This window comes from Ascaphus truei, chromosome 5 (genome assembly GCF_040206685.1).
Source record: "Ascaphus truei isolate aAscTru1 chromosome 5, aAscTru1.hap1, whole genome shotgun sequence".
In the NCBI taxonomy this organism is placed as follows: domain Eukaryota; kingdom Metazoa; phylum Chordata; class Amphibia; order Anura; family Ascaphidae; genus Ascaphus; species Ascaphus truei.
In genome coordinates this window covers 31,433,288-31,445,383 of record NC_134487.1, presented here as the reverse complement: position 1 = coordinate 31,445,383, position 12,096 = coordinate 31,433,288, and the positions used below count along the sequence as shown (strand labels likewise).

General features: G+C 45.0%; 1 protein-coding gene across 12 annotated transcripts in view; it reads right to left on the bottom strand.

Annotated features, from left to right (window-relative positions):
- PCLO (piccolo presynaptic cytomatrix protein) overlaps window positions 1-12,096 on the bottom strand; it is a 442,770-nt gene that overhangs the window by 223,691 nt on the left and 206,983 nt on the right. For all 12 annotated transcript variants that reach the window (XM_075599559.1, XM_075599565.1, XM_075599568.1 and 9 more), the window contains one exon: window positions 9,342-9,896. In XM_075599559.1, coding sequence (XP_075455674.1) covers window positions 9,342-9,896 — 555 coding nt within the window. The remainder of the gene's footprint in view (window positions 1-9,341; window positions 9,897-12,096) is intronic.

The following is a 12,096-nucleotide window of genomic DNA, read 5'->3' as shown; positions in this document are numbered from 1 at the left end:
TCCTTGTTTCCACTGGGCCGAGTGGATATATGCAGCCCAAACTTCATCCTGCATCGAGGTCCATCGGGAATGGGGAAATATTCTGAACACATACATACAGAAGAGACTGAGACTATTCTAACACAAACCAGTGGCAATCGCCAAAAAGACTCAGGTACACAAAGGTACATTCTGAACACATGCCTTAAACTTGCCTTAAACTAGCCCCAGCATTTCTGCATTGATTAATGGCCCATCAGACATAGATCTAACTACTTCTTCAGTGAAGAAACGCGTTGGATGTTATTAATCTATGTCATTAATTTGCTAATTTTCATTCATTGGATCCGCACTGTTATCAGTATTGTATATGCTGTTTTTGTGCCATTTGAGCTGTTTGAGCTATTGAGAGACTCTAAGGGACTTCTATCCCTCCCTCCTATCGTTTTCTCCACTGTTGCGGAGACTGTGACGTCACTACGTTACACCACGTGACGGAGCGGCATCGTGGCACGCTGAGTGAGCCCCTGCAAGTTGCGGTCTGGTGTCCGCATAGCGGAACTGTTTGCTGAGCCATTCTAACGGCTCTGGACTGCTTTGAAATCTAAGTGGCCGTGACGAGCAGTGAATCCTTACAGGAGAGACGGGTTATTCTAGGGGAAATTCCCCCGGAGGCGGCATATTGCCGAATGAGGAGCGGTCCCACAGAGGATCTGAAGCCGCAGTGAAGCCAGGCTGCTTAAAGGGAACCCCCTTGAGAGTGACGTCCTGCCAGATGAGGAGTGCAGGAAGGATCCCATGCCCCAGAACCATCACAGAGGCTCCTGCAGAGAAAGCCAAGTACCAGACCCTCCTGTTCACAGCTACAGAGTGGTAAACCAGTGTGGTATACACTAAATGCACATATTTTATCAACTTGATGTACGCAGATTTATTACCCCTTTATTATTATAATATATATTATTACATACTTCACTATTTGGCGTTGTGCGCTGTTTTCTTTTTGTTTCCATAATCAGTATGTGATGTGTGGGAATGGCCCTTCGAAGGAACTGCTTGCACCGGTATTCGTCCATCGCCGAGGCAGGGATGAGGTCGTGAGTTCGCAATTTCCAAAGTACTATCTGAATTTGTTGCAGGAAATCGGACAGATCTTCTTTCTCTTGTTGCCTGAGACCGTAATATTTAAACCACAGCTCACTTTCCTCTTCATCTTTGCCATAGATCTGGACTAGCAGCTCCACCATCTGATGAGTGGAAATTTCAAGGTCTTGGTCGCGCTGTGCACTGACCATGGTGGAAGCCGGGGTCTGAGGCTCTCCAGGATCCTCTGTCGCCTTACCGCCTCAGAGCAGGGCCATTCATCGATCACCTTGAGGGTGTGTTCCCTCCAGGACTCGATTCCTTCTTCACCTGTGGGGACAGGAACCGTTCAAGAGCTTCCTATAATTCTGAGCTTGCGATGACGTAGTTATAGCTTCCACAAGCTGCGGGAATGTCACGCCCAGTATGGAGCCACCATAGCCGAGTGACTAACTGTCCCAGGCCCGATTCTAGGGGTTGGTGTGAAGCTGCTCGTTATTCTGTCAGGGGCTGGTGACGTTGGTGGACTACCGTCCCAGCTGGTGGCCCCTTGCCTAGCATCATAAAGGAAAGTCACTCGTGGTAGGGGTACGTCCGATCTGATGGGAGTACTGGCGGCCATATCTTTGCCTCCCCAACCTTCATGTCTGGAAGAGGAAGTTGCGTAATTAAAGGCTGTTCCATGGTAAATGAGAGCGCTTGCGGTAAAGTCTCTAGTAGATACACTACTAGCGGGGCTCTATCAGGGCGTAGGTCTTGTTCTACGGCCAGTAGTAGGGTGTTCTCTTGCTGGTCAAGGTGGTAGCGCTTACTGATGAGGCGGGCTCCCGCCAGACCAGGTAATGTCCTTACTGCACTGCAGACAGTAAACATGGATACATGGGCAGAAACCCCTCCTATGACGACTACGTGTCGCAGGGTTTCTTAGAGTGTTTCGGCCCAGTCGCCCACTTGTTGTTGCGTGGGTGTAGACATGATGACTGATAAGATACTAATTGACTACTGAGTAGGGCACCCCAGGGCTGATCTCAGCAGCGCCTCCAAATGTAACACTGTTTCCTGATGAACACAGGAATACTAATGCTGTATTTTACCTGTGTGGCCCTCAGGAGCCTAAGCCTCCGCACGGGGAGCCTGGGGTACATATATAATCGCAATACTCGTGGTGCAACGCCTCCACCTGAGAGGGATCCCGACAGAGCGGGAAGGGCCCCTCATAGGACACAACCCAATGACACACAATTGGTATGAATAAACAAGAATAACCTTTACTGAACACGCATATACATATACTTATTACTCTATAAGTTCCCAATGTCATTCACTCCCAATTGTGTGTATACCCCTTGCCCACCACCGTGTACCCCCACACCGTGTCCACAGTATAACCCTTGTCCCGTGGTCAGCGCTGCCACTATGTGTGAATACTCAGTAGTTGGTGCACATGTGTAACAATACCTGCCCAGTGCGGCAGCCCCTGGGCGTTCAAAGATCTTCCCAAAGGATCCGACGACCTCCTGGGCGACGTCCGGTTCCACCAGCGTGATGATCTGTCAGAGCAGTCCACCCTGAGTATAGTCCCGCTCTCTCTGTGGAGTATGCTTGATCCCAAGCCTCTTGGTGGGAAGCGCAGTGTCCGCTGTGTCCCTGACTGTACTGCTTATAACAATAAGGGGCAGGGTCCATAACCTAGGGCCTGTCCCTGAAACACTACAACCTGTGTATAGCTGAGGGTCTAACTGGGACCTGGGGGGCTTCTGGCCTAGTGCAGTGGGTCACTGACCCCTGCACCCTCACCTCCTTCCCCTAGTCTCTCCTGGCGCCGACTCCCTGGTCTGCAGCGCGCAAAATGTATCTTTCTGGCCGCAGTGGATTGCTGCAGCCCTATTGGCTGGTTCGCGCCATGTGATCTTGTAGCCCCAGTGGCTGATGGGAGTTGTAGTCCCCATCGAGTGTTCCTACCTAATGGCCACCGCTATTACTGCTCTCTGCGCACGCACGAGATCAATGTAATGGCAACCGCACCCGAATCTACACTGCGCATGCACAACCAAAAAGAAAATGGCGAAGCCCTGCAGAAGGAGCCGCCGGGAGTCCTTGGCGACTCAATCGCCTCCCTGACACTGCACCGGCATCCACCCGCCTCAGAAGACGCGCGCACCCAACTCCCCCGTGACCCCACAACCGTGGCCACCCTATCCCGACCGCCGCTGAGGTGAGTATAGGGAGGGGGAGGGGTGCCGACACAAAGGGGGACCTGGCTACCTGACTGTCCCACAACACTAGCCAATACCTGTAGAGGAATCATGCCTTTAACACCTACGACCGGAGGGAGTTCAATGCTGCAATCAGAACGGCCCGTTCTGACGTCATTGCCTTGCGTCTTGTGCCGGTATTCGCAGCGCATCACCTATCGCGCATGCGCATCCAAAAATGCTGTGAGCCGGGGAGCCAATGGAGAAAACGCAACTGCGTGCTGAATCAGGACACTGGCAACGTCAATAGTATCCCTGGCAACCTCAGACGCCAGCGGACAGCTAGCGCATGCGCACTATTAGTAATAAACAACAGGGACAGCACCGCATCCACCGGCACAGTCAGGCAGCAAAAACATGTAACCATAACTTTGTGGTTAACCTGCTAGCTACTTGAAGCCAGATCAGGGGTATATATGGTAGAGAGGGACATATCTAAAGCGTGCATATACATATTGATACATAAAAAACAAGGGAAGTGAGATTGTGCAGGGGAAGTGAAGCTATGGTGAACATTTGAAATCACAGATGATGGAAAATAGGTCATAAAGATAATCCTAAAAACATAGACATGCAAGTTCAGCAGTAAAGGCATACTGCACCGACACACTTTATTCGAGCAAATACCCAGTATGTACCTGGCAGATACCTGGAATGCGCCGCTCCTCACCTCTGACAAGCCCCGTTGCGTTTGCCTTCCCAGCCTGGGTTCATGCCTGGCTGACGGGCGGCTGATCTGTTAAATGATAATGATTAGGATTTAATAGGCTGCAATGCTTCGCGTGTCTACCAGATGGCATAAATTCATGAATTGTAATGCAGTATATATATATATATATATATATATATATATATATATATATATATATATATATATATACTGTGCAGTATTGCAGCCAGCGGGAATAAAATGCTTCAATCCCTGCCTGGAAAATACCTCAATGCACTCGGCAGAAAACAGTCACAAACCTCAATACACCCGGGTATACCCGAATTCGTGGGACTAGCCGAGCTCGAATAAAGTGTGTCGCCAGTGTATATCTAGAGAAATCACAGAAAACAACCCAATTTTAACTCCTCGTTTAGGCCACCAGGTGCCAATGTCCGTAATTCATAAATAAGTCTGGCCTCCTGATTGTAGTGTGACGCATGGCCATCCGCTCTTTCAGCATCCTCACAGTCTTGCCGATATACAGGAGTCCACAAGGACATCGGATGTAATAAACCACGAATTTGGATTCGCAATTGAGTGCTTGCTTAATTTTAATAGAGACACACAGGGCCCTCATACAGATGTCTGCACGCTTCCAGGAGAGGGGCTATTGTGCTAAGAATATCCAGTATGCTTTACAGAAGGTTGCACAAATTGACAGGAGTGTGCTGCTGACACCAGTGCCCAATAGACAGGTCACCAATAGACTCAATATTGTCAGCACCTTCAGTACAGCCTCAAATGAGATCAAGCGAAGCATCCGGGACAACTGGCGCATCTTGGTAAACGACGAGAGGATTGGTGCGTATACCAAAGAACCACCATTGTTCTGTTTTCGGCAACCTGGTTGGCCAAGAACCCGGTTCGTATCGGTGCCATGGCTGCATGAATTGCCAGTTCATGCAGCAGGGCCCAAGTTATAATCACCAGCACACGGGCATAACTATTAAAATCAAGCAAGCACTCAATTGCGAATCCAAATTCGTGGTTTATTAAATCAGATGTCCTTGTGGACTCTTGTATATCGGCAAGACTGTGAGGATGCTGAAAGAGCGGATTGCACTACAATCAGGAAAGCCCTATCGTGTGGGGTCGATGACATGGACCTAAAATGTCTCCCCGTTGCCAGACACTTTAAAGAACAGAGACATTCCTTGGCCACGCTTAGATGCATGCCTATTTTTCAGGTCTCTGTACCCACACGGGGTCGTGACAGGGGCAAAATCTTGCCTGTGTCCTGATTCAGCACGCAGTTGCGTTTTCTCCACTGGCTCCCCGACTCACAGCATTGTTGGATGCGCACGCGCGATAGGTGATGCGCTGCAAATACCGGCACAAGACGCAACGCAATGACGTCAGAACGGGCCGTTCTGATTGCAGCATTGAACTCCCTCCGGTCGTAGGTGTGGAAGGCATGATTCCTCTACAGGTATTGGCTAGTGTTCTGGAACAGTCAGGTGAGGTGCATCTTGATACTGATTGTGTGTTGATGATTGGTGTATTTTGTTTGTGGTGCACTCTGGGTGGTGGTATATATGTGGGTCACTCACATTTGGTGTTTGCACAGCCCTGAGGAAGGTCTCCCTGTGGGACCGAAACGTTGGCTTTCGTGTAAATGTTTGTTTTCAATACAATTGCTTTTTGGATTACTCCTTGCTGTATGTCGTCTCCTTTACCCCTGAGGAAGAAAGCAAGACTTTCGAAACGCGTAGGGTGGTTCCGTGAGGTCCCTACTACTCGGGTGTGAGTGCTGTACCCTTCCGAAGCTGGGAGCTGTGAGCTGTGGGAAATCAAATGCTGGCGTAGGAATATCCAACATTTCAGCATTGCTGTGTTTGGTGCACGTGGCCCGGGCAGACCAGGAAGTATCTGTGTATGTGGTCCTGGAGCTTCTGCAGTGCTGGGAGAGGACTGAGGCAGACGCAGCTAGCTGGAAAAACCTGTCCCTGCCCATAAGAGACTCCTCGTCTGAGCCCAGGTGTTAACAACAGCAGCAGCAGCAGCTATCCATAAGAGGGGATACTCTTTGAATTATCCATTGCCTGATTACATCCTGTTTTCGGTAAGCAGGTACCCCCACCCGAGTTGGAGAATCTTGCCTGAACCTAATATATGTTTTTATGTACTATTTTATATGTAATAAGTGTATTTTATGATATTAATGATATGCCATATTAAATGCCATTGTGAGTAGTTACCTGTTGTTCTTAGCGTCTGTTAAGTGTTGTTTGTTTATGTATGTGTATGTTTTACAGTATTATGCTATGATCTGATTTCTTTGTATATTTACATGTTCACCCTTACCACGTGGAGCATCCAATCGGACGGGCGATTTCCGTGGCTCTGGTTGTATATTTTATAATATATATTTTATAATATCTATTAGAATTGCTTTGATCATTACAGTGTTGAGCGCCACTGATATAACTTCTTTTCCTCGTCTCCTTTACTGGTTCTTGGACTGGTAACTATGCTGTGTGTTCTTCTATGGGACTAGCATCTGCCTTATGCTCTACATTTGTGTGCTGACTGTCTCCGTGATAATATATATATATACATATATATATATATATATATATATATATATCATCACGTTTTAAGTTATGGTGGGTGAAAAAGGCAACAAGAAACCTCCACCCTACAGCCTTGAGAATTGCAAAGAAAGCAGTACAACCAACTTCACACTGATGATACCCATTAAGGTTGAAACATGTCTGTGAATGGTTTCTCTGGCTTTGCATCTGATTCCCATGCTGTGCGTTAAAGCTGTGTTAACAGCGAGCATTAGCTTATATGGGCTCCATGTAACAATAGTTTTTCAGGCAAAAAGTGACACGGTGTGCTAGTTTGCATGTCATTTCCCAGGATCCCTTGCTGCAGTGGAAGCACTGTATGCTGGGTGATAATGGTGAAAGGCAGGTTTGCAGACCAGCCTAAGGCCACGTTTATAGTGCCAGCGACGTCGCCCGTAAAAAATTAATTACCGCCAAGCGCACGCGACAGCGACAAGCGACGGAGCGACGTCGCCATCGCGAAAACCTGAAGCCGGCAAAATGTGATTTTTCAAGGGCCGTCGCGTCACATGACGGCCCTTGAACAAATCAAATTGCCGGAATCCCGCGACACCACCGCCCAGCGAAACATAACTTTCACCGGTGGCGACGGCGACGGGTGACATCACCCGCCGTGTCGCCGTCGCCAACGACGGCACTATAGGCACGGCCTAAGACATGTGAATGTACTCACAAGTGATCTTTTTATTTGCTAGATGCAATACGGTGGAGATTTCTTTTTGCCTTTTTCACCCACCATAACTTAAATCGTATATATATATATACTAACCCCAATTATGTACATTATGTAGAAAAGTTTAATTTTCAACTTCATTTCTAAAACCATATGAGATTGTGTAGGCCTTTCTTAATCCTTTTACAGCTGAAGGGATTTGTTTAGAACACATTTGAACTACATCTAAATAAAGGAAACTGCAACAGCATTGTATCCTCATTAAAAATTATAAATATAAATTGTATGCTAGTTTCTAGAAATTATATTCCACATGAAATGTAAAATACAAAGTGAACAGCAGCAAATGTTCACTATCCCTAATTGGTGTGCATATTATTCATATTTATGGTGAACCTAATTTAATTTCAATTAGACAGAAAAATTTAACTACTCTATGAAATTACCCAGTCTAACTAATCATAATCACTTTTGCAGCAAAAAGCTGCAGACTTATTCGTTTTAACTAGTGCCACCTACTCAATCAAAGGCTATGAGATTACAGTCTACCACTGTACCCCTTTGTTAATGACTTTTTGCTCATCAGAAGAATGGGTATTGTGATGTCCTCTAATGTCATCATTTAGACAGTCTATCTCCAAATCTACATTATGAATGCGACTCAGACTGCTGCAGAGAGGAGGCTTTTGTCAACATTTACCCAGGCGGCAATACCACATTAAAATACAGATGATCTGAAGATTATAATATTTAAGGAAAACACATCACCACAGTACAGACAACTGCAAACTCACAAGTCACAAAATGTGAAAGAAAAACACATAAGAGGTAAACAAAGAGCAAAAGCATACGAAATGATAATTAAAAATAAAAATCTAAATTTTCTTGATACACACTAAAATAAAAATAACAACATTATCTACAGAAGATGATCTTGTAAATGAGAATGTAGAGCACGGGTGCGCAAAGTGGGGGGCGGGAGAATTTCCAGGGGGGCGCGGCTGCTACAGAGGTCCCGCGCTCTCCCCCAAGACATTTAAATTAAGCGCTGGGGGGGACCGCGTGAGGCCTTTGCAGCTTCTCTTACCTGATCTTCGCTGACGTGTTGCCATGGTAACACGGGGTCACTTGACGTCGGAGCCTTGCAGGAGGGGGCGGGGGAGGGCACCCGGGAGGTGAGCAGGCAGGGAGAGGGAGTGGGGGGGAGGGACGCGGGGTCAAAACTTTGCGCACCCCTGATGTAGAACATACAAGTATCACTTTTTACTTTTCATGCAGTGATATTCCAAATATGCAGACAGTGACTGTCGTACATTTAAGTAATCCTTTGGCCCATGATAAATTATCGTAGACTAAATATATCCAAATTACGATTGGTCAACAGTATTGCAATAACTGACCTGAGGTTTAAGAATCCCATATGAAAATGGTTCATCTAGAAAGGATTTGGTGCTTATTCAGAATGGCCCAATCATGGGGCATTATATTTGTAATTGTTTAATTAATACAAAAGTATCTTTGCTAAAGATAAATGATAAATATTTGACAGATACTTACCCAATTATTTCCAGAATTTACTAAGCTGTTTTCGACTTAAGACAATCAGATAAAACTACCTTCCCTTGCGTACCACATTAAATAAAACTACACACATGAAAGAGAATTGTGTACATCATTCTATAATGACGATATCTCTCCTAATATTTTTTTCCCCAGTCTCCTAGCCCAAATACTTCTCATCTTACTAATCACATAGTACCTACAGGACTGCTGCGTAACACGTTTTATGGTAAAGTCCTGTTCAAAGCATGGTGCGCTCACGGTATCCGATATACTTGCCACAAGTGCTCAGCAACAGTGGTCCCATCGTGACCGTCATTATAGTAAAGTCCTAACAGAACACTTTTAAGTTCTATATTTCATGCTATTTCGACAAGTGTTGATAAATCTCAAAGTTGTCTATATACTTTAATGATTAAACATTCAAACAACGGAAACGTTAACCATTATATTGGAAACAAAAATGACTGTTTTATTATATTTTTTATATAGCAACTACTACTTACAGTCTTATGTTCAGCCAGTCGATTTGCTTGAGCTTTGATTCTCTCTTCGTATGTTTCTCCATCCGTTGCACTCAGCACAATTGCTGAAAGGTCAATCACCAAATCCTGTTTCATGGTCATTTTCTCCTCAGACTGGACATACGCTGCTGTCCTCTCTTTCGTTACCAGTGCAATGTCTTTTTTAACATCTTGTTTATGCTCTTTTAGCGGAAGCAACTCTGCAGCTACAGGGAGCCCAGATTTATGTTCTTCTTCTTCAGATTTACTTATTGGAAGCTGCTTTTCTTCTCCCCTTTCTTGGTCACCATGTTCAGCTGGTACTGTGGTTTGTTTAACTTCTGGAACATTCTTTTTCATTTCTTGATCATTTATTTTTTCAATTGCCGTGAAAGGCAATGTGGTGGTTTTATGTGCATGGGGCTGATCCATAGGAAGAGAATGCTTTGGTGATGACTTTGAAGGTTCCCCTAATGGAGGTGGCATCTTGTTTGTATCTCCACGTTGTCCTGACATTGCTCTGTGTGTCTGACAGTTTAGGCACAGCCATTCTTTGACCTGTAACAAAAAGCATGACAAAAAAAAATGAAGACCAATTGTTCTCATACATACTGTATATATTCATTCATACATTCTCCAAATCAAGTGCATCCACTAAAAAAAAACACGTTATAATGTCAACTCTAATAGTCACAATAATATATATGCATCAATCTAGTACCTTTAATGCTTTGCCAATGATATTGTAGGCAGTGATACCATTTAAGGGGCCAACAGGAATTTCTTATACCGTAGATTAAATTATAGTGTACAAATCTGGCAAAACCTCAGAGCATAGTCATTTAAAGAAGAAACATGCCAGGTTTCAAAAGCTTTGTACACTATATATTTAAGCTACATGGAACTCCTGTTGGAACTTTTAAAAGGTATCAGAACTACAAATCTTCATTGGTTCCAGAACAATATGATTACTAGGCCTTTGAACTACTGTATATCAATAATATTGTAAAGTGAAACTATACATAAAATAATTAGACAATTAACCTACAGTATTATTCAAACATGAGTTTGAATGATTGGCTTTCAACCCATGTGTAGCTCGTATGTGTAGCTCTTTACCCTTCTGCCAAATTTGAAATTAAAAAAATATTAAAGGGTCATTCAATCACTGAATTACTGAATCCACTGACCATAACAGAACCGCCAGACGATAGAAATCAATATTTTATATGGAAAGTAAATTAATAAAATCTAATAAAGACCACATCATTCACTAATATGGAGTGCCTGTTACACACACACACACACACACACACACACACACACACACACACACACACACACACACACAAAGTTGTAAAGTTGATCAATTAATCATACATATTTAAAAAATAGAATAAAGAAATGTAATTGTTGTCTATGTACATGAAAGTAGACGTTTTATTTTATGCAGTATAAATACTCTTCAGAAATATGTACTATTAAAGAATGTCACACCTTAATATTTTTAGAGGGTTAGTAGCATTTCTAGGATCTGGCATTTCCAATGCATGATTCAGAATGGCCCTTTCCACCTTAGCTAGAGGGATTGGAAGAAGCACTACGAGATCATTCTCACTGTAATTTCAATGTAGGCATCGTGCTATGCCCATCTTGCCGCCATTTTGCTGAGGCGGGGGAAGTAGAGGACATGAGGGGGGGTGAGGGAACTCGGGAGTTAATGCTCACAAGACTAAATAATGCATAACAACAAAAATATAAATAAATGAGAAATGTAAAGTTTAAGTGCACTGTGGCATTTATATATCCCTTCTATATTACCTTAGAGTAGCGGTGTGCAAACTGGGGGGCGCGAGATTTTTCAGGAGGGGAGGGGGCGGTTGCAGAGGCCCTGCGCTCTTCCCCAAGGCATTTAATATAATGCCGGGGGATTGCATAAGGCCTCAGCAACACTCCACTTATTTTGATTGAACCGGCTGTGTGATGCGTCGCCATGGCAACACGGTGCCATGTGACATGGCGTGACATGACCCGTCGTCATGGCAACGCGGCATCAGGGGTCATGGCATGATGTCACATGACCCCGCACGTCAGAAAGCAAGGTGGGTGGGACACGTGCACCAGGGGAGTCAGGCAGGGGGGGCGCAGCGCGAATAGTTTACGCACCCCTTCCTTAGAGCAGGGGTGCGCAAAATGGGGGGCACTCTCCCAGGGTGGGCGGGAGATTTTTCTGGGGGGGTGGGGGGTGTGGGCGGTTGCAGAGGCCCCGCGCTCTTCCCCAAGGCATTTAAACAAAATGCCGCGTGAGGTCTTTGCAACGCTCTACTTGCCATGATTCAGACGATCTGTGAGGCATCGCCATGGCAACGCATGGGTCCTGTGATGTGACACGCGTCAAATGACACCGCGGGTCACGTGACTTAGAGGACTGTGTGTTATTTACTTAAATGGGCTGCGAGTATGCCAACATCGGACATTTCTCCTTACACTAGTCTCTGTATTGCTACACCCTTTCAGTTCCAGTTGGGCTAACACTCGATAACATAGGCAACCATAACAATTTATCACCCAACTTTTTAAAATGAGTTTTGATGATAATCATTAATAATTTGCTTTTAAAAAAAACATCTTTATATTATCATTACTTGTGCTAAATAGATTGTACATTATATAATTACTTAGATCAGGGGCGCGCAAACTTTTTTTGCTGCGCACCCCTGTCTGCTCTCCTCCGTTGTGCGCCCCCCCCTCCTTACCT